This window comes from Rhinopithecus roxellana, chromosome 12 (genome assembly GCF_007565055.1).
Source record: "Rhinopithecus roxellana isolate Shanxi Qingling chromosome 12, ASM756505v1, whole genome shotgun sequence".
NCBI classification, from domain to species: Eukaryota; Metazoa; Chordata; class Mammalia; order Primates; family Cercopithecidae; genus Rhinopithecus; species Rhinopithecus roxellana.
This window is the reverse complement of record NC_044560.1, coordinates 9,406,376-9,434,238: the sequence shown is the minus strand read 5'-3', so window position 1 is coordinate 9,434,238 and position 27,863 is coordinate 9,406,376. Positions and strand designations below refer to the sequence as shown.

At 49.5% G+C, this 27,863-nt stretch overlaps 1 protein-coding gene across 1 annotated transcript in view; it reads right to left on the bottom strand.

Annotated features, from left to right (window-relative positions):
• Window positions 1-935: 935 nt before the first annotated feature.
• VWA5B1 (von Willebrand factor A domain containing 5B1) overlaps window positions 936-27,863 on the bottom strand; it is a 67,779-nt gene continuing 40,851 nt past the window's right edge. Inside the window, exons 12-22 of the mRNA XM_010366738.2 lie at window positions 27,143-27,328; window positions 23,599-23,782; window positions 22,239-22,429; window positions 18,003-18,180; window positions 17,219-17,533; window positions 15,018-15,155; window positions 12,189-12,302; window positions 10,247-10,321; window positions 9,549-9,618; window positions 8,289-8,406; window positions 936-6,694 (exon numbers count right to left, since the gene is read on the bottom strand). Of these exons, the coding sequence (XP_010365040.2) occupies window positions 6,188-6,694; window positions 8,289-8,406; window positions 9,549-9,618; window positions 10,247-10,321; window positions 12,189-12,302; window positions 15,018-15,155; window positions 17,219-17,533; window positions 18,003-18,180; window positions 22,239-22,429; window positions 23,599-23,782; window positions 27,143-27,328 (2,076 nt within the window). The 3' untranslated portion in view covers window positions 936-6,187. The remainder of the gene's footprint in view (window positions 6,695-8,288; window positions 8,407-9,548; window positions 9,619-10,246; window positions 10,322-12,188; window positions 12,303-15,017; window positions 15,156-17,218; window positions 17,534-18,002; window positions 18,181-22,238; window positions 22,430-23,598; window positions 23,783-27,142; window positions 27,329-27,863) is intronic.

Below are 27,863 nucleotides of genomic sequence, written 5' to 3'. Positions count from 1 at the left end.
TGCCAGCACCTGCATCTCTTTCTTAAAAAAAAAAACCAAAAAAATCAGTTTCATGGTTCATCTTCCTAATTTGAAACCAAATGTACTTAAAAAAATATGGGTTACCCTTTGTAATTTAGACGGTCTCCATTCAATAATGATATGTCCTGGTCATTTATTATTACAGAGGTCTTGGAATAGTAGATAACATATCTGGAACTTTAAAATCTGCAAAGATACTGTATGCATGTCTCAATCATTTGTGCAGGGGAGGTGCCAGGGCTGAAGGAAATGCATGGTGGACATTGCATCATGTTCTCCTTTTATTAGCGCCAGCGCCTACCTTTCTTTGCCTGGCGGCTTTCTCACGGGCTGCAGGAGCCTTCTCAGCTGGTGCACCTGTGCTAGACCAGAAGCACCAAGGAATGAATCCTCCAGAGTGGCCCTCCCCAAGGGCTGAGTGGAGCTGGTGTACCTGCACCCCGTTCCTTCACTGTGAGCTTTGGGGTGTGCATCTACTCTGACTCCCAGAGTTACCAGTGGGGTGAGGTTCCACACCTGTAGCAGTAACCTGCTTGATAACCTTCCTTTTGTTGGTGTTCTTTGCATTCCTATTTCACTTCCATATTTCCTGAAGGGTGTTTTCCGGAACCACCCAAATAAACTATTTGCACTGAATCCTTGTCTCGGGCTCTGCTTTTGGAGGAACTGCTGTGACCAACTTGTTCCAGGTTGACTGGAACTGTGCCAGTTTTAAAACCAAAAGTCTCACATCCTGGCAACCTTCCTCAGTCCCTGGCACACTGCGACAATTGGTCACCTTATGGGGAACCCAAGCAAAGGCAGATGTGACACGTGAAGTGAGGCAAACAGATCACTGAAGTGCTAGTTTGAAAACCAAGAATCCTTGGCTTTGAGAACAAAATATCAGACACAGGTATAACTTTGTCATATTATCAGGTTCAACAATTTTTATCAGCTCAAAGCCTAGACGAGAACAGTAGCCACCATGTACAAAGAAGCCATTTCTTTTGAGAACAGACACATACACAGCCCTAGGGCAGGATTTGCTGAGTATTAGTGGACATTAGACGGCTGACATCCAGGACTTCCATGACATCTATGTAATTGGCTACCAGGCAAGCAGGTGATGCGTATCCCAAGAAGAAAGTGTCACAGGCACTGTGGGGACATTACAGGTGAGCAGGCGAGGGCACGGGTAGCATATTGTAGGCACTTGAGGCTCTGACGGGGACAAGCACCAGCCATGCCACTTGAGCCAAAGCCACCTGGGCAGATAGTGAAACTATACCACATGTGTCACCACAGTCAGCGGCATTGAGATGAGGCGCTTTGCGTTGGGACGCGGCTGTAAGCTTAAGACAGCTGGCCCTGAGCCAAGGAGATTTGCAGCATGAACAGGAGAAAAATCCCACCTCGTTGGGTAACCCAGGGAGGCAGTGCTGTTGAGAGGCTAAAGTCAACGGGCTGGGAGCAGGGCTGGACACACAGGGCAGAGAGGTCCACAGTTGGGAGCTGTAGGCGTGGCCAGGAGCTGCTGCCAAGCCTCTGACCTTGGGCAGATCTCTGCGGATCAGATTACCCAGCTGCAAAATGCCACACACACCCCTGCCCCAGTTATTTTTACACTGGCATCGCAGAGCATGTTATGTTACTGCTGAAGAATGTGTCCATCTTTTTTCTGTTGACTTCTCTAGTCTCTGCTAGATTGGTGAGAAAAAAATCTTCCAAGTGCCAAGGCAATGAGCACGTGCCCCATTCCTGGGGTGGCAGTACCCTTCCCTCTCCTTTCCCAGGGCACTAAAAGTACAGAATGCATTTGAATCTAGGGACCACTGGGAGATGTTATAATGTGCAAATAGACATGCATTTGGGCATTTAGACCCCTGAATGACAGGTACTGGGGTGTCACGCAGGATCCAGCCAGGCAGGTCAATGGGGCAGCCAATCACAGGATGGGGAGCAGGCTGTACACAGACGGGGGAGACCCCTTTCCTCCCTCCCTTTCATGGGGAATCCCTGCCAAGGAAGAGAGAAGGGGAACAGTAGCATGGTCCTCAAATAAGGGTAGGGATTAACAGAGGGCAAGTCAGGATCTAGAGGAAACTTCCAGAAACCTTTTTTGACAGCTGTTCCTGGTGAACCAACTGGAAGGGAGAACGAGGAACCCTTGCTTTTCATGTCTCTGAAGAGCAGGTGAAAGCCCACCAGAATCTAATCTTGGAAGCAGCTAGTCCGTTCATCAACCACAGCAAGTGGCAGTGAATAGCAGCTAGGTCAGTGAAGGCCAGGGGATGCCATTCATTTTGCTCAGAGAGAGAGGACTGGCTGGGGAAACATGGGTGCCGGCTGGAAACCGAGGCTGCTTATGGACAAGTCCAGTGTAAGTCTGCCAAAGGATGGGGCCCAATTTTCCTGGCATCTGGAGTTGGTGTCGAGCTGAGGGGCCTCAGAGACAGGATTCTGCATCTGCGTGTGGCAGGAGGTTGGGCCCTCGGGGCACTCTGTTGCAGGGACATCCCTGCTCCACCTGAACAAGGAGGCCCCCAGCACGAACTCCCCTCTGGCTGTGCAATACCATGAGCTATTGTGGTCATCTGTACCATACCACACCATAAAAGAGTGTTTGAAAGCTCAGGGGGCTGGCCATTAGCACAAGTGCCTAGGTAGTTAGTGCTAATACGAGGCCACACCCACAGATAGCAGGACCATTCAAGGGCCAGTGAAGACAAACCCACTTACAGAACCAGGGAATGGGAAAATGATTTGTGGAACAGAGATTCTTCAAATGCTCCTTGCCAAGCTCCAAAAAGGACAGGGACAGCACCTCATATGTTCACTGTGGTACCCCAGTATGCCATGCCTGGCATACAGTAGGCACCCAGTAAAGGTTTTCTGAATGCCAGTGCCCCAGAAGCCCTAAGGGAGATCTAGACTAGCTTCTTCCAACCGAGTAGGCTGAGAAGAGCTGCTGCTGGGCCACCTGCTCGAAGCCTGACCACGCATAGTAACATATTAACGGGTCAGGTTGTCCTAACCTAAAGAAGTTTGTCTTCCTACTGCTTCCCCAACATATTTGCCCATAGCACGGCTTCTAATAGATAGCTTATTCATGTCTCATCTGAGTGTTGGAAATGCTGATCTTGTGAACCCCCGTCATTCCAAAAAAGATGAAACAGGGGTTCAGAGAAAGCAAGTAATTTTCCAGAAGTCACACAGCACACTGGTGGTGGAGTTGGGACCAGTGCTTGGGTTCCTCAGCTCTCAGCTCAGTGATTTTCCCACTGAGGGCAGCTTGGAGACTGGGCTTTGTCACACGGGGGCATTAGCCCTTTCTTCAGACAGTACAGGGCATAAATATTCCTTTGTATGACCTAGAAAGCAAGGGCTGGTTGAACAAGTTAAACCAGATTAACCCAAAGTAAATGAGATTGCAGGGGCAATGTGTTCCCTGCTTCAGAGCCTTTAGAACTCCGTTAGCTTCAATGCATGCACTAATGACCAAAGGTTCTTATCTTTTCCTTAAAACGTGTCCCTTAGGTCCTCTCCCTAGCAATCCTGGTAGCACGTTTTTGAGACTGCATGTCATCTCAATACCCCTGAAGGTCTTTAAAAATCTCTTGTTCAGACCTGCCCCCACAGCTCTTGGGTTATTCGCAACCAATGAAGATTTGTTCTTCTGCACCTTTGGGGCTGGGCAGGGGAACCAGGGTTGCAGACATCAGCAGTTTTCTTGGGCCTCAAACATGTTGCAGAGCTCCAGTGGCTGGTGTGGGAGCGGAGTCTGAGGAACTTTCCTAGAGAAGCGGGTGGCGTGCCCGCCACCTTGCTGGATTTCTTGTGCTCCTTCTAGGCATCTTGTAGCACTAGTTCTATCCTGGCAGAGACCGATTCACTTCCAGCCCTGGCCACTGTCCATGCTGAGGCCTGGAGACCCAGAATCAGACTCATCTGGTGGGGCGGGGAGGTGCTGGACAGCCCACTTCTGCCTGGTTACGTAGAGAAGGAAAGAGGCCCAGAACACATACGCCACTTGCTCAAGGTCATACAGAGAACTCAAGCAAATTCACAGTTATGAATAGGGAAACATCTCAGAGGCAGAGAGTCTGGGACTGTCAGAGCAGGAGAAAGCCCCAGCTCCACGGCACCTAGGAGGAGAAACCACTTGCCCAAACTAGTACTAGGCTGAGACCTGAGTCTGGGTGTTCCGACTCAAAACCTGGCATTTTTTCCATTACTTGTGGTCCAGGAAGTAGATGCCACCCCCGGCCACCCTTACCCTGAAGCTGAGGCTGCTGCCTGCATAGCTAAATAAGTGTTTTTGGCAAGGGATGGGGGTGTGCAGGGAGATGACAAAGTTCTGCTCCCATCTCCTGGAAGACTGGAGCAAGACAGCCCAAAGCCCTTACCCGCCGTGGTGGCACTGACTTTGAGCCAACATCCTGATTGGCATCCCGCCCCACCTGGAGCCATAATGGCCACAGTGTCCAGGCTTGCCTGCCTGGGTTCCTCCCCAGAGGGTAAGTCTGAAGCAGGGCCAGCTCACGAGGCAGCAATGGGATTTTATCTTAAGTATTCAAAAAGGCTGTGAGAATCCCTCCTGGGAGACTTGTGGCATAGCAGGAGGGTGAGATGGAGGGGTGGGGAGTGGGGGGCACTGTATCCTGTTGGGGCTGCCTTTTCTACCCTTGTGCCCGGTGGGCGTTCTGCTGGAGCCTCCTCCCTGACTGCAGCCTGTGCTGTAGGCTGCACACCCCTCGAGTCTTCCTGAGACTGGGGCTTGCGCCAGAGCCCACAGGACCCCGTGGTTGGTTTGATAAGCTAAGCTCTCAAGGCCTTCCCAAGAGGGAAGTCTGTGGCACTTCAAGCCAAGGTTGGGACAGGAATTTAATGAGGAGAGATTAAGGCCTTGAAGGAGGAAGCTTCCAGGGTGGATAGATTCAGCCTGAAGTCCCAAGCTGTGGGGTTCCTTGGTGAGGTCTAGACCCACCTCCAGGGGAGTCAGGGGGGCAGAGGAGACTGGGCAGCTCAATGCCAGCCATTAGGGTATCTGAGGCCACAGCACTCCAGTCCCCACACAGTGAGGCATCACACAGTGGGCTTGAGGGCAGGAAGCGCCTAGGGGATCCTGACTGAAGTGTCAATTCATTCATTTCACCCAACAAATCAGGTCTCCCCTGGCCAGAGCTGCCATCCCCAAAGGCACTGCAGCCAAGCGTGGCTCTCTCAAAAAGGTGCCTCTCTCCCACTGCGTGGCATGGCTCGAGAGGCCACCCTGATCCCATGGCGTGACCTACTTGGAGGTGCCTCCCTAGTGCCTCAGTACAAGTGATGCAGTTTGCTTTACCCAATTTCTAAAAGTATGTAAATGAAGGTGTTGTCTGGTGTCTTCACTGACTTCTGTGACCACGTCTGTTCTTTTAGGACTATTTTCGCACAGACTGCCACTTAAATCTAAGACGTCAACTCACAAGGTGTCTCCCTGGTCCTGCCACCACCTCTTCTTAGTGAGGGAGCCACTAATGATCTGTAAGTCAATACTAGCATGTACTAAGGAAGCTTCCCAGCCGAAACAAAAGGCCCCCGAGCGACTCTTTTGAAAAGTGTTGAGAAGGAAGGTTCTCCAATTGGCTTTTAAGTGGGATTTAGGGGGTCCTAGGCTGTTACCTTGGAGACAAGAGCCTGTCCTACAAGCACCAGACTTGCTAGTCTCTATGTGCCTATGCAAGCCTGTAGGCCTGGTTACTTGCGGTCACTGGGTCCTCTCATCTGCCCTTTTATTTGAGTGGGCATTGCTGTGCCCACGTGGTCTACCTCCAGAGAGGTCTCAGGCTTCCACTGCGACTTCCTTCCCCAGCCCCAGCAGCAATCGGCCTGGGACTGCCTGAATGGGCAGAAAGGAACACTGAACCATTTGAGATCCACTCCACCTCCCTCATCGCACCCTCTTATTTTATAGATGAGAAAACTGTGGCCCAGACGGGGGGCAGGGACTGGCCTAAAGTTGCATGGCTGGATGGTAGCAAAGTTGGGATTGAACTCAGGCCTCCTGGCTGCCAGTCCAGGGCTCTTTCTAGTAACTGATGTATTGGCTACAGCTCCAAAAGCTCCCCAAACCAGGCCGACATGACCCTACCCATCCCTCTCCTCCCCACCCTTCCCTCTACCCAGCCTCCCCCTCACCCAACTACACATAATTCGGGTTATAGCAGAGCATATTGAACTTGAGATTCTCATCCCAGTGCCGCAGAAGCACAAAAAGCTGGCGGGCAGCGGCCTTGAGTGTGCCCTGCGTGCGGCCCTCGGGTACTTCCTGCTGCTCCAGCCATGAGTTGGCCTTGGCGGCCACCAGCTCCCACTCAGTGAAGTAGGAGGCCGAGCTGTGCTCCAGCCATGCCAGCCCCACCACCGTGGCCCACAGCTTCCCAGTGTGCTCCATCACTGCCTTTGGCTCCAGGTCCAGCTTGCCCTTGGTCAGAGGCTCCAGAGAGAAGCTGTCACAGGACAGGTGCCGAGATGAGGAGCTGGTGCACAGCTGGGGACTCAGGGTCTTGGACTCAGATGGGCGGGCGGTGAGGGACACTCGGTGGCAAGTGAAAGGGGATGTCCACTTGAGCTTCTCCATGGGGATGTGCGTGGCCTCACAGAAGGCTTGGTTGAGCAGGAAGGCTCCGGAGGCCCGCTGCAGAGACACCTGTTGGCGGGTGGGGGGCGGGGGGGAAGCCCTTCAGCAGGCCTCAAATGTTTTAGCCCAGGGAGCCCCAGGCCATGCGAAAGCCTGGATCCATGTTGCCTGTCCCACCCTGCCTGCCTGGGGGATTTTCAGGATACCCAGGTCAATTGAGCATCTCTATCCTTTATCCTGCAGACACTTCAAACAGGTCATTCTCCAAGCCCAAGTCAACATCTTCACTGCATATTTGCCTCTTGTCCTAGGTGGGTGGGCCCAGCTGGACCACTGGAAATGTCCCCTGCCATGCAGTGAACTCTAGCAGCTCTCCTTCCTCTTTCTCCCTGTGTAACCACCAGTTTCCAAGTCCCAACAGGTCTACTTTCTAAATTGTTCTGCAATCTATCACGTGCTTCCTTATGTTATTCCTGCCTCCTCTTTCCTCCCCTCTCCCCACCCCCAATCCATCTGTCCTACATACACAGGGATCTCTATGAGGCATAGATCACACACTTTTCAGAGGCTCAGTTCAATGACTTCAGTGTCTCATAGACTAAGTCCAAAATGCGATCAATAAAGCTCTACACCACCTAACCCTAGTTTGACTCTTATCCTCTCCAACTCCATTCCCCAGCTGTCAAGCTGTGTCTCTCCTCTGGAGGCCTTTGGCCAAACTCTTCATCCTGCAAGTCTTGGCTTAGCCTTGACCTTCTCCAAGAAGTCATGCCTGGTTCTGCTCCCCCCACCTCAAGCCTGGGCTAGATGTCCTATACTCCCCAACCAAACAAGACCTCTCCCATTGCCACTCCCAGTGGTTAGAATTGCCTGGTTCCTTGTCTGAATCCTATTAGACACTTAGCACCATGAGTTCAGAAACTACGTTTGTCTAGTTCAATGTTGTCTCTCCCGGGTCTAGCACTGGACCTGACTCAATAAATACTTGTTGAGTGAAAACATGCCTAGTGCCCGGTCGCCCTGGATATTTGGAAATTCAGAATATTATGCACTTGGGTATGCAGGGACAGAAGAGGTATGCAGTGCTGCTCAAACTGTGCCCCTCCTTCGAGCATCTTCTGTTTCCAAAGTCCTGAGGGGCCCCAACTGTGGCAGGGCCAGTTTCCCTTGCTCCTTAATTCAGAGAAGCCCACTGCAGACCTGGGCCTCTCACCCTGCCGCAGCATGCTGGGGGGTCTGCAGACCCAGTTGCTAAACACGGTCCATGTTCCTGGGATGTTAATTTTACTCACTTGTGAGTCATTTCAAAGCTTATTTTTATGTATTGAAAAACAGATACACATAGATGCGTGGAGTAGAATGCAAAATTCCCACGAATTTTTAAGGCAAAGATAGCAGATTGCAAAGAATTTTCGTGATGCTGGTGCTGGCTTCTAGCAATATCCCTAGGCCTCTGGGCAGGGGAGATTCATGCAAACTCCTTCTGCTCTGCTAACTACTTGGGTGGAAGCTCTAGGAAGCTTCAAAACTCAGGGGGATCTGAGCTCTAAGACCAAAGCCTTCTTCTCTTTGAGGAAGTGGAGAGGTGGGCAGAGGGATCACAGGAAGGCCCTGCTGCTGAGTGGAGCTGAGGGAGACTGACACATAGGGTCAGGGCACTCACCAGCGGTACGTAGTCGAAACTCTGGTTCCCGGAGGTCGACTCCATAGCTTTGATCAGTGGCTTGCTCAGGAAGCCCTTGGCTGCTCGTGTCAGTAGCCTGGACTTGTTGAGATTTAGCCTGTGCAGGTGAAGTCAGGTGGCCCTGGGCATCCCAACCTCCAGTGCCCACCCAGAAGCCCCTGAAGGTCAGGGTCAGAAGGGATGCAACAGATGGTTCCCTCCAACCTCCTTATCTGACAGCTAAGGAAGCGGAAGCCTGGAAAGATGGGGCTTGAAGCAACTGCTCCGAGTCACTCAATGAGTCAGCAGCACCTGCGACTAGGAAGAGGTTGATGTTCTCCTGAGGAACCTCTTTTTTTGTTCTGTTTTGCTTCTAAGACAGGATCTCACTCTGTCACCTAGGCTTGAGTGACACGATCATAGCTCACTGCAGCCTCAACCTCCTGGGCTCAAGCAATCCTCTCAACCTCAGTCTTCTGGACTACGGGCATGCACCCATGTCTGGCTCATTTTTAAATTTTTTTGTTGTTGTTGTTGAGATGGAGTCTTGCTCTGTTGCCCAGGCTGGAGTACAGTGGTGTGATCTCATTTCACTGCAACCTCTGCCTCCCAGGTTCAAGCAATTCTCCTGCCTCAGCCTCTCGAGCAGTTGGGATTACAGGCATGCGTGACCACACCTGGCTAATTTTTGTATTTTTAGTAGAGACAGGGTTTCACCATGTTGGTCAGGCTAGTCTCGAACTCCTGACCTTATGATCTGCCCATCTCGGCCTCCCAAAGTGTTGGGATTACAGGGGTGAGCACCGCGACTGGCCTATTTTTAAATTTTTTGTAGGGACAGGGTCACACTGTGTTGCCCAGGCTGGTCTCGAACTCCCGGCCTGAAGTGATCCTCCTGCCTCGTCCTCCCAAAGTGCTGGGATTACAGGAGTGAGCTACTACACCTGGATCATGACCCTCTTTTACTATCATATTCTTGTCTAGCCCAGTGGTCAGAAGAGTTTTCTGTCAGCGCTCCCATGTGTACTTGCATTTGAAAAGATATCTTGGAAGTGTGGGAGATAAAGTAAAGTGGGGGATTTGAGGTAGGGTGAGGCCTGGGAGACAGTGATTGCTCTGGGCAGGAGTGCCTTCTTTACGACACCTGCCTAAATGTCAGGCTGAACCTGTCTTTGGCCTTCCAAGTCAGGGAAAACCCCAGGGACCACCCCAGGAAAATGGGTGGCAGGAGAGTGTACCTTTATTGGAAATCCCACCTACCTGGATCCAAAGAGATTCTCTGAGGCCTTCATGGAAGAAAGAGTATTTGTGGCCAGGCTGCGCAGGGGACCTGGAGAGCCATGAAATGACCGAGTTGAGACCTGAAGATGACCCTGTCCAACTGCTTACTGACCAACTCGGGGGACAGAGGCCCAGAGAGGGGCAGGGGCTTAGCTACGCTCCTAGGGACTGGAGCTAACCATTAGGCTGCGGAGCTCCTTCTGCTCCAGTTGGTGTGAGGTGGGATGAGATTACGTTCGCACATAAAAAGCTGGCCTCCAAGATTCCTTGGCCGGCAGCCCCTGGGATCTTCTGGAAAGTTACTTGTGGGGGCAGTGACAGCTTCACTCAGCTCTGCTCATTCCCAAATGGGGACACTGAGTTGACCTCCTTGGCACATTGCTAGAGGACTCTAGGCAGAGCGGAGTGGCAAAATGGTCCCTCAGCAGGGAACTGGGAGGCCTGATCCAAGCCCAGCTCTGTCACCAGTGTGCTCTGTGACCTTGGGCAAGTCACTTCACCTCTTTGCACCTGTTCCTTATCTTTCAATTGGGGATAATCCTATTCCCAGTGCAGAGGGCTGCTTTGAGGACTCCATGAAGCCCTGAGGACTTTGTTGGTGCTAAGACACTCTCCTGACCCCAGGACTAATCCCTGTCACCATCTTGATGGAGAGGCAGGGCCACCTGCCCACTCACCTTCAGAAGCACCGTGCTTCTCGCAGCCAGGGGACATGGCCTCGCTGACGGGAGCAGTGGGACTTGCCTCCATGTCTAGGACAGAGGAACCAGTGAGGCTGGACTTCTCCCCTCCCTTCCTCGCCTCCCATCCCCCCAGGAGAGTGATGGTCTAATTCATGGTGTCTGCAGGTGGGTTGGAGAGTAAGGCTAGGGTTTCCAACCCTGCTCGGATGGGCCTTCATTTTTCACAGATATAACCGTTGCCCCACCATAAGGTTAGACAGGCCTAGGTTCAAATCCTGACCCCCGCCACCACCACCACCACCACCGACCAGCTGTGGGGACTTGGTAAAATTACTTTATAAATTTTGATTGCAAATTGGGGATAATATTATCTATCTCACAATGTGGTAAAGATAACACACAGATAGTGCCTAGTCCATTGCTAAGTGCTTAGTAAAGCCCTGGACGACAGACCCTGCCTCAAAAAAAACAAAACAAAACAAAACAAAAAAAAAAAAACAAAAAACAAAAAACAAAAAAACAAAACCAAAGGAAAAAAAAAAAAAGGGAAAAAAGAAATCAGGAATGTGGGCATGAATCAGAGAACAATTTCAAGGAAGGGATTTGTAGCCAGGCATGGTGGCTTATGCCTGTGATCCCAGCATTTTGGGAGGCCGAGGTGGTGAACTATTTGAGGTCAGGAGTTTGCGACTAGCCTGGCCAACATGGTGAAACCCCAACTCTACTAAAAATATAAAATTAGCCAGGCATGGTGGTGGGTGCCTGTAGTCTCAGCTACTCGGGAGGCTGAGGCAGGAGAATCGCTTGAACCCAGGAGGTGGAGGTTGCAGTGAGCCGAGATCGCGCCACTGCACTCCAGCCCTGGGGGACAGAGTGAGACTCCATCAATCAATCAATCAATCAATCAATCAATCAATAAAGGATTCGTGATTTTGACAGAAGCCATGGGCCACCCAAAAAGCTAAGCTTCGGAGAAAGGAAGGTATAGACCAGCAATTTCCTGAAGCCTGGATGCTCAGCTTGGCTAGGGGTGGAGCTGGTTCTCCTGGGTTTTAGAGGCCAACGGGACCAAGAAATTGAAAGAACACTTTGATTCTGAAGAGCTCCTTTGTGCTTCCACCCCCTCACACTGGGTTCTGTTTTTGTTTTTGTTTTAAAACCCATCAGTGTCTGTGAGCACTTTCTAGGACCTGGAATAAAAAATCCTTATGGGCTGGGTGGCTGGGCTAGTGGCTTATGTGCAGGAGGAAGACCTCTGATGTCTTCCTCCTGCACAGCAAAAGGCAGGAGATCCTCACTGTGCATGTGAGGGTACCTAGAAAGGGGTTAGGACGAGTGCAGCAGTTAGGCTGTCTTTAGAGAGACAGAAAGACACACATCCACGCAGGACACAGAGGGTTAAAGCCATCCTGGGAACTAGTGCAAGGTCACAAAAAGGTCAAAACCTGGCTCTTCAAGCAGCCAAGCTTCAGGCACAGTGAAACCAGGTGAAGGCTCAAAGGAGGCTGTTGGGAATCCTGAAAGAAACAGATGGTGGGACCCAAACAGATGGGACTGCCTCTTCGCTCTTTGCTTTTTCCCTTGTTTATTAGGTTTCCTGGCAGTTGGTGTCTGGGAGGACTCAGAGGCTGGAGGCAGGGAACAGCACCAGGGTCAGCAGAGCTCAGAAGGGGAGAGGTGCCGGTAGGAGGTGGTGCCGCTCCCTGGCAAAGAGAGAGCTGTGTCAGTGGTGGTGTGCTCAGGCCATACCGAGCCTCTCTGTCCCTCTTAGGCCTCAGAGAGCCTGGGATGCCTGGCTTTGCCTTGGGCCTGCCTAAGCCCACAGTGCGGACTCAGAGAGAGGTCCTAGGGCCTCAGACATGAGAACACAGTAACCTCAGGGGCCCAGGCTTCTGAAAGTGCCCAAGGTGGCTCTTACTTAGAGCCTGAAATTTACCATCTCCTGCTGCTGAGTCTTCTCCAAGCATGGTCTGCGGCCGTCCGAAGCCAGAAGAGGTGCCCCTCCACTGCTGGGCCAGAGCTCGAGAACTGAGCATACGCAGGGCAGCTCCTTCACGGAAGACAAGGGGAAGCGGGTGGTTGGGTACAAATGTGCCAGTCCTTTGCCTCTCCCCCAGGGCTGGCAGGAATGATTCTGGCTTCAATCTTTCAATTACCCAAAGGCAGGAAGGCGAAGTACAAGGTAAGACCATAAGCTTTAGAGTCAGAAAGACCCGGGTTTGAGGCCCAGCCCCATCTCTTTCCAGTTGGATGGGTGCAGACCCCACTAAGGCATGGTCTCCTTATCTGGAAAACAGGGATAATATCTAGCTTGCTGGCTAGATACTATTGCTGAGAGAATGTTCAAGAAGCCACAATGCTTTCCAGGAAGTTAAAAGGCCAGTTTTCTCAGGAACACTCCATTCTTCTCTCTGTTTACTGTCTCAGAGATCCATGTCCCAAGTACTCCTCCCACAGCGCAGGCCCCTGAAATCCCAGGGCATTACTAAGAGGGGGTGGATGGAAAAGAGATGAAGTTACAGCACCCTGGGCTGGGCAGGGTGGTTCATGTCTGTAATGTTAGCACTTCAGGAGGCTGAGATGGGAGGATCACTTGAGCTCAGGACTTCGAGACCAGCCTGGGTAACATAGCGAGACCCTATCTCTACAAAACAAAACAAAACAAAACAAAACAAAACAAAACAAAACAAACCAAAACAAAAAAATTAGCTGAATGCGGTAGTGCCTGCCTGTAGTCCCAGCTACTTGGAAGGCTGAGGTGGGAGGATCACTTGAGCCCAAAAGTTAGAGATTGCAGTGAGCTGTGATTGTGCCACTGCACTGTAACCTGAGCAACAGAGCAAGACTCTCTCAAAGAAAAAAGAAGAAGAAGGAGGAGGAGGAGGAGGAGGAGGAGGAGGAGGAGGAGGAGGAGGAGGAGGAGAAAGACGTTACAGCACCCTGAAGTATGCTTTAGGGAATCCCACTCTCAGAGAACAGTAGTCTGTAAGTTTTTCCTTAAAAATTGGAGTTGTGTTGGGAAACAAGTTTTGGAGAAGCTGCATTCTGTAGCCCATCTCTGAGCCTCTTGATGTATGTTAACATACTAAAGGTTCTGAGAAGTTCTGTAGTAAAGAAAGCGTTTGAACTTTAGCTAATCCAGTGGTTCTTAAATGTATTTCCTAATCTGGTATTTTCTATTTTTATGCCGGATGGCTATTCATAGGACATGAAATTAGAGTTCTAGTTTCTTGAAACACACTTGGGGAAGTGCTGATCCAGATCTTAGGGGGCTTTGGGACTTTGGTTAAGATATGGGCCAGGTCCCTAACTTCCCAGGCTGTGGCTACAGATGCTAGCTGGCTGGTCAGAGATGGGTGGGAGGGATGGTCATTCTCGCAGCATGAATAAGGCAACAGCCTGATTAAATGGCCACTCCACTGCCTGAAATGACAGCAGTTGACGAGGGTTGATCATTTTGATACCACAGATAAGAAAAGGGGGACAGGTGGAATTAGGAAGGGCATATTTTATTTCCAAACACAATTCTTTCTGGAAGTCTGCTAATACAAAGCAGGGGAGGGGTGACCATAAAGGACAGGAAAATGTAATTTGAAACAAAAAAAGCACCAATAGTTCATAAACATGAAAAGCATCTCACAATTAAAAAAATGACAAAAGAGAGATTCTCTTCTCACCTATCAGACTGGCAGAGTTTAGAAAGATAAACAATATTCAGTGTTGGAGAGGATGGACATTTGAATAACCTGTGGGATGGTAAGGGGGCAGTTTGGTAACATACATCACAGTTTTAAACAGGCATCCCCTTGACATTGCAGTCCTACTTCTAAGAATTAATTAACACTGAGGCAATAACCAGACAGATGCACAAAGATGCTCTTTGTAGTATAATTTACAATAACCAAATGGGGAATAAACGAAAGGTCTAAACAGGTTTTAAAAGGTTGCAATAAATTTTCAGAGGCAGTAGAAAGGAGTGGAAGAAAATGCCTAATCCAGAGCCAGTACAATAAATGTAAAGCCTGGCTCCAGCCCATCACAGCTGTGTGACCTCAGGAAAGTAACTTAGCTCCTTCTGTCTCTGTTTTCCATCTATAAAATGGGGATAATAATAGTGTCTACTTTGTGGAACTGTTTTGAGGATTAAAGGATTGAAAATACATACAAAGTGCTTTGGAACACTAATTGGCTATTCTGAGGATGACATCTACCTGCAGGGGAATATCCTATTAAAATGATATAGATTCATTTCATGGAGGGACACTTTCCACGCCCATATTTTGGAAAATATATAGCACATATTAGGATAATCCAATTCATGTAAAATGATCTGTCTTTTGATTTCTCTACATGTTGATATCCACAGAGAGAAGTCTGGAAGGATGGTCACACCAAGCAGGTGACTAATATACACTCCTGGATGACTGTTGGTCTCAGTTATTTTTTACATTTTATATCTTTCTATAGTTTAGAATTTTCCATAATGAGCACATATTGTCCCATTTGAAGAAACACAATAAAATCATTTTCATTTGGTGGAGAAAAAAGACTAGGGTGATTTCACAGCCTCTGCAGAGCAGTGGGATGAGGCCCGAGGGGCTCCCACCCCCTGGCAGCCAAATCATCCACTGGGGGCCCTTCTGCTTCTAGGCCCTGTCTCACACCCCTCCCTGCTGGTCTGTGGTCCTTTGTATCTCAGCTCCCTTCCCCAGTCCACAGGGGCTGCTTGGCCCCCAGGAGGGCCCCCGCCGCTCGCCTGCCTTACCACAGTTGGGGTACTCCACCACGGTGGGCAGGTACCGGCTCTTGCTCACGTCCACAGGCACGAAGGCTGTGTATTTGCTAACGACATTGCAGGCCTTGCTGGTGTGCAAGGCGCTCACCTGGTAGCGGCGGTTGGACCCTGTGGAGGGAGAAACTGGGGTCACTGTTCAGACTCAGAAAGTCTTCCCTCACACAGAAGCGCTGGAAGCTAAAGGGGGGGCTCTACCAGTGGTCCCCATCTTTGGGATTAAATAAGCCTTTAAAATCAAGGACTTGCCAACTTGCTAACTAAAGACATTTTTTAAAAAACCACCATCATTTCACGTCATCATTTCATAAAATAAAGGATATTTTAATGTAAAAATGTAAGACATTGTCTCAGAATAAAAGACAGCTACTTCCTTTAAATAACTGTAGTTTTATTTTTAAAAACACCCAACCCGCTATGTTGTCTGTATTTTGTACTTTAATTTTGCAGATGTCTAATGGGAACGTTGCCGTAAAACTTAACAGGTCCCCTGGCTGGTGGGTGGGGACCACTGATCTGACCCATTTAACTGCTGAGGACATTGCAAATCAGAGAAGAGTGGTGAGTTTAAGGTCACATAGCAAGTTAGGAATGGATCTGAGATCAGGATGGTCTGACCCCAAAGCCCAGTCACTTTCCTTTGAAGAGGTGAGCAGTCTCCGTGACTTGCAGCCTCCAGAAGGCTGTGTGAGGAGCCAAAGAGAGGAAGGGTAGACAAGTGCTTCATAAACTGTAAGGTGAGGAACTCATGGGAAGAAAAAAAGTAACATGTACAATACAAAAATACAAGTAAAATATAAACAAAATAATATTATTATAGAAATAAAGCATAAACTCACAACAAAGAAATGATATAACCATTCTCTATTTATATTTCTATTCTCCAAGTGTGTTCCATCAAGATCCCACCAGTCCCTTTCTCAGTAAAGTCTGCCCCAATTCCTGGACTAAATTAGCTCCCCCACCGTCCCTGTTATACAATCTCTTGGATTCCTGTCTTTTTTCTTAATAGCACTTAGGACAAATGCACTCAATTAATTATTTGTGTAATGATGTGATTAATGCTGGCTTCCCTGCTAGTTTGTCAAGCACTCATGGATAAGGAAGGGATGGAGATTGCTTTTTCACTGGGCTGTTCAACTGCGTTTACCCGGCCCAGTGGGAGCCTGGCCCCCAGCCGATCCACAGTAAATAAAGGCATGATGAATGAGTGCATGGAGCCCCTGGACTGGACTGGGGGACTTGGAGGAAGGTGTGGGCTGTCGCCATTGTTCTGTCTCTGGAGCCCTACTGGGGCTGCTGCAGGGGAGCACTGGGAAATGGGGCGCCCATAGGAGAGAGGAATGAGGCGGGGAGAGAAGAGGACGGATCACTGGATGGGGTGGAAGAACCCAGGGCTGGGGGAGAAGGCAACTTACTCGGAGGCAGGGGGAAGAGGGTGGATCTTGGAGGGAATGGAATGGAGCCCTGGGCTGTGCGTGTGTGGGTGGGTGGGTGGGTGGGCGGGTATGAGGGGGAAGGGCGATTGGGAGTGAGGGGAGGCACCTGCAGGCTGCGGTGTGAGGTGGAGTGGGGGAACAGTGAGCCGTGGCGGGGCTGTGGACAGATGAAGGGAGTTGAAGACAGAGATGAAGGGGCTGATCCTAGAGCGGGGATAGGGAATGAGCCCAGGCACTGAGCAGAATGGGGAGGCGGCGGAGCCTGAAGACCGCAGAGGCGAGTGGGCGGGCAGTGGGCGGGGCTGTGAGGAGAGGGCGGGTCCTGGAGGCCGACGGGAGAGAGCAGGGCGGGTCCTGGGGGAAGTGGACAGGCACAGGGTGGGGGCCGGGTCAGGGAAGGAGGCGGGCTGGCTATGGAGGTGGGGACTGGCTATGGCGGGGAGTAGCGGGGTGGGCGGGCCATGGGGGGTTGTGCGGGGCACTAGGCACGGCAGTAATGAGGGGATGGGGCGAGAGTGGGGCCTGGAGCGGGGAAGGAGGTGGGCGGGTCATAGGGAGAGTGGGCGGGGAACTGGGCGGGGCTGTGAGGAGGGGGTGGGGCAGGACCCGGGAAGGAGGTGGGCGGACCAAGCTGGGCTGGATCACCGGGGGCAGGTGGGAAAGGGGGCGCGGGTGTGGAGGGGGGTGGTCCTCCGGAGGCCGTCCGCCAGAGAGGCGCAGGTCCGCGGCGCTCACCCTGCTCGATCTCGCCCTCGCGCTCCGCCAGCTGCTCGAAGTCGCGGATGATGGCGCGGGCCGCCAGGTGGTGGAAGGTCTCGCTCCATAGGTCGGCATCCCGCGCCCCGCGCCGCTCCGGTCCAGGGGTCCCCAGCTCGAAGCTCACCTCCCACTGCAGGCGTTGGCTGTCGCGCAGGCATTTGACCAGGGCCTTGCCCAGCACCGGGCCAGGAGTGGCGGGCCTGCTGGGACTGGCTCGCTCCTGGGACTCGGCTGGGGCCTCCCAGTCCGAGGATGCCTCTGTCTCAAAGGCAGAGGGGTGGTGGGACGGCTCTGCGGGCAGAGGGACAAGTGGGCCAAGCGCTGACGTGGGGGACAGACGGCTAACTCCCAGGGGGCAACGTCCCTCCCCAGGGAGCAGACACTTCTAAACAAGTACAACTCCCTCCATCTCCCCAGGGAACAGACAACTCCAACTGCTTTCCTAGGACAGCTGCGGGGGCATGGGCTTGTCCCCAAGGGAAGACAGATCCGCCTCCCAGGAAGCTAGTGCCTGAGGGGACCAGATAGAATGGGGTGGGACAGGGGCACAGAGAATGGAGCTGCAGCCTCACAGGTCACCCAAGAACCAGGGTGATTGGGAAGCGTGGGATTGGTGAGGTCCTCAGAAAGGGGTGAGCCGCAGCAGACCCCAAGGGGACAGACCCAGGCATCTGCCCTCTGGGCCTGTCATCTGAAGTTGAACCACAGTCAAGGATTCCTCCCTGTCCCCAGTCAGGTGCTGGATCCTGTGGTCACTTACCTAGATCTCCGGGGCTTCGGCTGTCAGAAGTCCGCTCTCTCACGGGGCTCCAGGCCTGGGTCTCCTGGCCCCAGGGCAGGAAGGGCTGGCAGCCTTGGGGCAGCAGAGAGGGCCTTCGGGCCCCTGGGCCACGGAGTTTGGGGCCCTGGTCCAGGTCCTGACCACTGTTCAGCAAGGGCTAGGGATGGAAGAGAAGAAAGAGAAAGAGGAGGAGGAGGAGGAAGAGGAGGAGGCGGAGGAGGAGGAGGAAGAGCTCCTGGTGGCTGGACTATCCTTCCTTCTGCTCCCCACCCCCACCCCACCAGCTCTTTCCTGGGGGCACAGCAGCTCCTCCTGGGCACTGCCCCTCCAGTACTCAGGGATGCATGACCCAGTCTCCATTATCCATGAGAAACATCAACAATAATAATCCGAAACCATGGAGAAACTCCAAACCATGGAAAGCTGTGGAAAATAATACACAGTGGATAATTCTAAACCCACTTTTTTTTTTTTTTTTTGCTACGAAGTTTAAACTTTTTTGTGTGTATGGCTGAAATTATCAACCTTTTTTCCTTATGTCTTCCCATATGTCATACTTAAAAGGTCTTTCTCACTCAAAAAATATTCTAGAATTTTTGGGATTTCATTTTTGTTTGTTTGTGTGTTTAAATCTTTGATTTACATGAAATTTATTTTGGAGTAAGGAGAAAGGAATCAGATTTTTCTTGATTTTCCAAATGGTAAGAATCTCACAATTTATTGAATGCAGTTTTTCCATTTGAATCCCTGCAGCTTAATCGGTTTCCTACCTCTATCGCAACAAAGCTTTCATGCACATTTGGTTTTATTTATGGACTTTCTGTTCTGTTTTGTTGATTTAATCTATCTGTTCTTGTGCTGGTACAAACAGACATCAAAAGGCAAGGGATAAATGGAGGAATACATTTGCAATAGTCTTGACAAAGATCATTTTCAAGAAGCTTTTATAAATCACTGGGGGTAAAATACAAACTTAATAGAATAATGTGTTAAAGGCATTTGCAGGCCATTTATAGCAAAAGTTTATAATTTTTTTCCATCTTGCAGATTGGCAAATATTCAAATGTTTGATGGCACCCCTGCGGTCAATGGAAAGACAGGGTCTCTCATGGACTGTCAGTGCTGATGTAAATGGGTACACAGTTGTGGGAGAACAATCTAGCAATGTGCTATCAATTAAAATGCATAAGCCCCTTTGATGTGGCAATTTCTCTTTCAGGAACTCAATCTTGTGGAAATACACAAGAGTGCAAATATCGATGTGCGAGTACTGTATATTTGTTGCAGTACTGTTTGTAAATGTAAAAATCTGGAAACTACCGAAATCAGTCGGGGTTGGCGTCAGTCGGGGTTGGCAAATAAGTTCTGGTATATTCCATGCAATAGAATGTCACACAACATGTGTGTATGTGTTTGTGTGTGTAGTATTACTATTTCTAGAAGGAAACACTCAAAGTCAAGTGGGTCTGGGAATAGGGCAGGGGGCCTTTTATTTGTACTTTATACCTGACTGAATTGTTTGAGGGTTTTTATTGCAAACATTGAGTATGTATTACTTTTGTAATTGAGGGTTTTTATTGCAAACACTGTATTACTTTTGTAATTGCAGAATACGAAATTAATTAGAAATGAATTTCAAGCCTCTGGGACCATATACATCCCCTGGTAGGGGGAGGGGATGAGGACAAAAAGGCACTTATCAGGTGTAACACTTTTTTAGGCTAACAGTTAGTCATGGGGGGTTTTCCATCCCTATCAAGTATTTATTAGGAGGGGGACTGTGCCTCCCCATTAAATAGGGGGTGCCTTTCTGTCTTTCTAAGCCAGAGGTCCTAGGAATGGTACAAGGATGTGGGAGAAGGAGGGGACTGGTAACTCCCTGGATGACCCCAGCCAGGGCTGCTAAGTCCCAGGGGATCCCTACCCTCCACTCCTTGCCCAATCAAACACTAGGATTTCCCCAGCCATCAACACCACACTGGGTCACAGAGAGCAACTGAAGCTGGTAAGGTTTCCATGGCAACAGATGAGTCTAAGATCCAGCCCTACATCCATCTAGAGGGCGCATGGAGTGTGTGTGTGTGCGCATATAAGTGTGTTGTATGTGCATGCATAAGGGAGAATCGGGTTGGGGAAGAAGCCAGGCAGGAGGGAGTGAGAGATGAGCAGAGATAGGTCTGAAGAGCTAGGGAGCGTGCAGGAAAGAAGTAAAGGGGAACCAGCCTGCTCAGAGCTCTCACCAAATAAAGCTGCCAGCAGAGGATGCCTGCTGTGTGCCAGGTGCTGGACCGGGCACTGCATCTTTTATCAGCCAATGCCTGGAAGAGTTCTCCACTTAGAGTTGGCTCTCAATAAATGTCTTTTGATGGATGGCAGCTCAATCATGTGCCTAAGCTATTCTCCCCATTTTGTAGATGAGGCAGCTGGGGCTCAGAGACTTGAGTGACATGTTTGAGGAGCAGAGTCAAACAGACTGCAGGGCCAGTTGCCTTCTGATTGCATCAAGTGGTCCCTCAATAAACACAGAGAAGGGCCTCCAGGGATAAGACGGCCATGTCCCTACCCTTAGAGAGTGGGCTTATGTGTAAGTGGAGGTAGGGAGGGATGGGGATGGTGGTTGGAAGTAGGAGGGGACATATAGGGAGAGTGAAAAGGCTGCTTTTATGGAACCACAGCCTTACAAGGACAAATCTACATAAAGCCCATTCTTTTGTTTGTTTGTTTTTTGTTTTGTTTGAGATGGGATCTCTCTCTGTCTCCCAGGCTGGAGTGCAATGGCATCATCCCAGCTCACTGCAACCTCTGCCTCCTGGGCTCAAGTGATCCTCCTCCCTCAGCCTCCCGAGTAGCTGGAATTACAGGCATGTGCCACCATGCCTGGCTAATATTTGTATTTTTTGTAGAGACAGGATTTTGCCATGTTGCCCAGGCTGGTCTGAAACTCTTGGGCTCAAGCGATCTGCCTGCATTGGCCTACTAAAGTGCTGAGGTTACAGGCATGAGGCACTGCGCCCGGCCAAGCCCATTCTTAATAAATGGATTAAACCACAATTTGGTTTAGGACAATGGTGCTCAGCCAGGTGATTTAGCTCCCCAGGGAACATTTGGCAGTGTCCGCAGACATTTTTGGATGTCATGATTGGGGATGGTGTTGTTCCTGGCCTCTAATGAGCAGAGGCCAAGGGATGCTGCCAAATACTCTACAGTGTACAGAATTGTCCCCAGAATTGCCACAGAAGTGCACAGGTGGCCCACACCTGTAATCCCAGAACTTTGGGAGGCCGAGACAGGTGGATCACCTGAGACCAGGAGTTCGAGACGAGCCTGGCCAACATGGTGAAACCCCGTCTCTACTAAAAATACAAAAATTAGCTGGGCACAGCAGTACATGCCTGTAATCTCAGTTACTCAGGAGGCTGAGGCAGGAGAATCGTTTGAACCCTGGAGGCAGACGTTGCAGTGAGCCGAGATTGCGCCATTGCTCTCCAGCCTGGGCAACAAGAGCAAAACTCCATTTCAAAAAAGAAAAAAATTTGCCAGGTGTGGTGGCACATGCCTGTAATCCCAGCTACTTGGGAGGCTGAGGCATGAGAATTGCTTGAATCCAGGAGGTGGAGGTTGCAATGAGCAGAGATGGCACTACTGCACTCCAGCCTGGGCAACAGAGCACGACTCTGTCTCAACAAACAAACAATCAAACAAATAAACAAAAAATCCTCTCTGCCCTGGGTAAATGTATATGCCCTGGAATTTGTAGGAGGTGCAGTCTAATAGAGGTGGAATAAAAGGCTTTGAAGGCAGGGAGTCCTTCAAAGGTCAGACAGGTTGTAATCCTCTGACTGTGTGACCCTGGATAGGTGCCCTACCTCTCTGGCTCTCAATATCCACATCTGTACTGAGCCAAGGTGGGCCCCTAAACTCTCTCCTTCCCTAGAGGTGCTATAAAGTCAAATGAAAGACAACATGCAAATGTTCCTTATCAACTGGGCAGTGTGTGTGTGCAGGGAATGAGTGAGCTTATTGACTGGTGGGTGTCCTGATTTGGAATGTATACTCGAAGGTAAGGCAGATGAAAGCCTAGGAAAGGAAAGAGGGAGGGACTCACTTGACAGTGTAAGTTGTGGATGGCCCCATCCCATGGTTGAAGCAGGGTACACAGCTCTCCCCTGCCTGTCGTCTTCCCCAGCTCCTCCCTAACCTGTCCTGCTTGGGTACCTGCAAATCAATCTGCCACCACTGGACATCCAGGCTGGTCTGGTTGGTGAGGTCCTGCAGCCTGGCTTTCCGCAGTGGGTATCTCTTGGCAGCTGGCATGGGGTCACTCGCCATGGTAGCCCTTGGGTAGGGCTTGTGATTGGTGATCTGGTTGGTGCTATATGCCCTCCGTCGCTGGGAGACGTTCGGATCTGGACAGGGATAGTGATGGGGAACCATCAGAGTGGGACAGCAGGGAAAGAGTGGGGCTTGCGTCCCCCTTTCCTGTTTGGAAGCATCTCATGTTCTCCACCTCTCTTCTTGCCTACTGAAATACGTGCAGGTGCCTCGCCTGGCATCCAGAGCCTCTCCAGATCTGGCCCTAGCTTCCCAGCTGCTCTCCCTGCTGTTTCTTTTAAAAGGTACAAAGTGGCTGGGTGTGGTGGCTCACACCTGTAATCCCAGCTCTGTGGGAAGCCGAGGTGGGCAGATCACCTGAGGCCAGGAGTTCCAGACCAGCCTGGGCAACATGGCAAAAGCCTGTCTCTACAAAAAATACAAAAACTAGCCAGGTGTGATGGTGTGCACCTGTAGTCCCAGCTATTCGGGAGGCTGAGGCATGAGACCTGCTCAAATCCAGAAGGTGGAGGTTGTAGTGAACTGAGATCGTGCCACTGCACTCCAGCCTGGGTAACAAAGCGAGACTCTGCCTCAGAAAAAAAAAAAAAAAAAAAAAAAAAAAAAGGGGGTACAAAGTGGGTCAAGCACACTAGATCAGAAGCCAATTGTGTGTGTGCTTTCTAAGTGTCACACTCTCCACATTGCTGCTCAGGCAGTTTCTGCCTGGAACGTCCTCTCCCTTCCCACCTCTAAAAAGCAGTCCACTTGTGAAGTCTTTGCTGATATCCTCTAGCAGATGTGCTCATTTCTCCTGGGATCCCTATAGCTTGTTAAATTTTCTAGGGGTCCCTGGCACCCTGTCACTCTGCTTTCTTTCAGAGTTAGTGCCAGATGTATCTCTTACTACATGGAAAGCTACGGAAGGGCAGGGGACATGTCTGAGTCGTCTTTGCTTCCCACGTTGCTCTCAGCCACTAACCTTAGTAGGGAATCAATAGGTACCCTTTGAATGGAAACTAGCACCATAAAGAGGCTTTGGAGTCAGATAGATCCAGACCCTTCGTCTGTACTCTACCTATTGCTCTATGAGCTTAGCCAAGTTGCTCAAATTCTCCAAGTGTCAATTTCCTCATCTGTAAACTGGGTATAACAGTACCGACCTCTGCAGCTGCTAACTATTCAATAAGGTGGTTTTTACCAAGTGCTTAGCACATAGTAAACGCTCAACGCAAGGTAGCAATCATTAGAACCGCAGACCGACCATGCTTGGTGGTGGAGTTTCTGCTGACTAGCCGGGCATCTTTGGCTTGCCCTAGGAGGAAGGGTGCTCCCGAGTTCTTGGCACAGTCTCCACCTTCCTGTCTGGGTCCGTCGTCCTGAGAGTGGTAGAAGACGGAGCTGCTAGACTCCTGAGAGTGCAGCATACTGTACCGACGCCTCTTGTCCTAGAGGGAGGAACAGAAAAGAGGGCTAGGAGTGAGGCTAGGTGTCAGGAAGGACTTCCGCAGGGAGCAAGGGGTGTGAGCAGCGGTGGTGGGGTTTTCATTTCTGAAGAAACAACTCAATAGGAAAGCTTTGTGTTTGTTTAGGGAATTGAGACAAACTTCTCTTCAAGAGATGGTGAATGGAATTATCTTTCAAAACACTTAGGTTGTTTATGTTTTTAATCATTGACTTCATTAAATTTTTTAAATGTAATTCTAAATGCCACTCCTGTCTCCAAATAGGTAATCGAAATTAACAAAATAAACCATCTGCTCCTTCCATTCCATTCTCCCTGATATAAACATACAGTTCACCCTTGATCAACACAAGTTTTAACTGCATGGGTCTATTTATATGTGGATTTTTTTCAATAAAAGTTACACTGAGCATCGGCTTCTCTTGCCTCTCCTTCCACCTCCTCCACTTCTTCCCTTCTGTCACCTCTGAGACAGCAAGACCAAACCCTCCACCTCCGCCACTCAAAGTCAAGACGATGATGATGAAGACCTTTATGACGATCTACTTCCGCTTAATGAATAGTAAATGCATTTTCTCTTCCTTTTGACTTTCTCAAAGACATTTTATTTTCTCTAGCATACTTTTTTTGTAAGAACACAGAATATAATACATATAACCCACAAAATATGTGTTAATTGACCATTTATGCTATCAGTAAAGCCTCCAGTCAACAGTAGGCTATTAGTATTTAAGTTTTTAGAGAGTCAAATGTCATATGTGAAATTTTGACTGCATGGGGGGTAGGTATCCCTAACCTCCACATTGTTCAAGGGTCACCTCTATGTACAAATAACACATCAGCCTTTGGGGGTCATTTTTTGTATTATAAAAACTTTGCCATACTGCTCACACTTATCAATATCTTGAATTTTGCACTTAAAACATTTTGGAAATTTTGCATTTCAACTATTATTTTGTTTGTTTGTTTAGAGATAGGGTCTCCACACTGCACATAGGCTGGAGTGCAGTGACACAATCAGCTCACTGCAGCCTCCAACTCTTGGGCTCGAGCAATCCTCCCGCCTCAGCTTCCAGAGTAGTTGGGACTACAAGCATATGTCACTACATCTGGCTAATTTTTTAATTTTTATATTTTGTAGAGAAGTAGTCTCACTAGGTTGCCCAGGCTGGTCTTGAACTCCTGGCCTCAAGCCAGGCTCCTTCCTTGGTAATCCTAGCTCCCAAAGTGCTGGGATTACAGGCGTGAGCCATTGTGCCTGACCTCAACCATTCTTTTTAGCATTTGACTGCACAATATTTTACCATGCCTTATTGTTAAGCATTCAGTTTGTGGACATTTATATTTGTCACCATAAAAAATACTACGATAAATCCTTGGAAATAAATCTATTACATCACTTTTATTTTTATGGGATAGATTCCTAGGAGTAGGATTTCTGTGTTGAAAGGTTTATATATCTCTAATTTTTTTTTTCTTGGAGACAGTGTCTCGTCCTATCCCCCAGGCTGGAGTGCAGTGGTGCAATCTTGGCTCACGGCAACCTCTGCCTCCTGGGTTCAAGTGATTCTCATGCCTCAGCCTCCCGAGTAGCTGGGGTTACAGGTGCCTGATGACACACCCGGCTAATTTTTGTACTTTTAGTAGAGACAGGGTTTCACCATATTGGCCACGCTGGTTTTGAACTCCTGACCTCAGGTGATCCACCTGCTTTGGCTTCCCAAAGTGCTGGAATTACAGGCACGAGCCACCGTGCCCGGCCTATCTCTCATTTTATTAGTTATTTCTAGGTTGCTTTCCAGGAGGGGTGTGGAGTTATATTTACACCAACAATATGTGAAGGTCCTCTTTATCCCTACCAGTAACAGGGCAAATATTGCCAGTATTGAGTAAGCAAAGGAGAATGGATTTGATGACTGTGTCCAGGCCCTTCTTGTGGGAGGGTCTGTTGATGAACTGGTGTCTTCTAGACCTCCCAGGAAGGTCTGGACTGTGCAAGGACTTGGACAGCATTTTGTTTAGCATTTTCTCCCTGTGGCTGAACACTCCATTCTCCACAACACATTAACCATTACCCTGATCACAATTCTGAAAACATTTCATAACATTAAAAAATCTGGAGCTTTTCACATAAAGTTCCAATTTCTCCTGAAAAATTAGACACACATTTAACATAGGACTCACATTTCTGCATGACGACACTTTGTTAGGGCTGCATAGGGGCTGCCCAGTTTAGACAGGGTGTGTGCCATCCACTTTGCCATATTCCTCACCACTCCTTATTGCCTTTCCAACTGTGAGTTCAGTGGTAGCTGCTATCCATCACAGCATTGGCCCCTTTTATTTTTACACCAAGTCCATTTAATTCATTCCATACCTCCCCAATTTCTCTAGGCATTGAGTTTGTGACTTCTTTTTTGAAAAAACAAGATGAGAAATCCTTTGGAGAGGGTGGACAGACTCATGAAAGAGGAAAGATAGGTGAGGAAACAGCTTCTTTGGCAATCTCTCACATTTTAGCGTGAATTTCACCTCCCTTTCAGAAGTTCTTGGCTTTCATCCCACTTCTGCCAACACAGACAAGGGAATCATCCATGTAAAGAAATAAAACACAAACTTATCTAAGGAGGTATGAGCTTACTAGAGTGTGTGGAGAACGAAATCTGAGTGCATTTGTTCTTGAACTGAAGTGTGCACCATATCACTTAGGGGAGATGATGTAAAATGCAATTTTCTGGGCTTTATCCTAGGGGATTCTTATTCAACAGACTTGGATGGAAGTTAGGGCTCTGCATTTTGTTTTGTTTTGTTTTGTTTTAGGATGGAGTCTCACTCTGTCATCCAGGCTGGAGTGCAATGGCACGATCTTGGCTCACTGCAAACTCTGCCTCCTGAGTTCAAGTGAATCTCATGCCTCAGCCTCCTGAGTAGCTGGGATTACAGGTGCCTGCCACCATGCCTGGCTAATTTTGTTATATTTTTAGCAGAGAACGGGATTTCACCCTGTTGGCCAGGTTGGTCTCAAGTTCCTGACCTCAAGTGACCTTCCTGCCTCAGCCTCCCAAAGCTCTGCATTTTAAACAAGTTCTTTAAGTGGTTCTACTGCAGGGGCTTTTAAGAACTACATTTTTGAGATGGTGGCATCTACCTTAGCCATGCCACTGTGATTGAATGCCTGTGGCCTGGCAACTGTAAACCCACAACTGGGAAAACTGTAAACCCACAACTGTAAACCCAATTCCAATTAGTTTCTAGCTGTCACAAATAGTCTTTCTAGCTAACGATGATTTGTAGGCATGGGTTCTGGGCCCCCATGGACCCCTGGAGTTTCTAGGATACTTACAGATCTGGGATTGGAGATGTGCAAGGAAGCATCACATACAATGCCATACCCCACCAGCCGTTCTCCAGGGAAGAGGGAGCTGGCGTTGATGGGTGAGACCAGGACCTCAGTGGTCTCAGGGAAGATCCACTCCACAGTCACATCACTCAGGACTGGGGCCATGGCCTTCTTCAAGGATTTGACCATCTGTAGGGCAGGGTCAGAATGAAGATTGGGGGATGTGTGAGAAGAGATGTGTACAGAAGATCATGTAAGTATGAGCTTAGTGGGGAGTGGGAGCAGGGAAGAGGGGACAGCAGGCCTTGGGGTGACTTGCCCAGCAGTGAGCACACCTCTGAGCTTCTTAGATTCCTAGAATGTCAGAGTTGGAGAGCATCTTTGCTGTCATCTTTTCTAAGCTTAGCATTTTTATTTTATTTTATTTTATTTTGAAACAGAGTCTGACTCTGTCACCCAGGCTGGAATGCAGTGGCATGATTTGGCTCACTGCAACCTCCACCTCTTGGGTTCAAGTGATTCTCCTGCCTCAGCCTCCTGAGTAGTTGGGATTACAGGTATCTGCCACCATGCCCGGCTAATTTTTGTATTTTTAGTAGAGATGAGGTTTCATGAAATTGGCCAGGCTGGTCTCAAACTCCTGGCCTCAAGTGATCCACTTGCCTATGCCTCCCAAAGTACTGAGATTACAGGTGTGAGCCACTGCACTCCTGGCCAGTTTAGC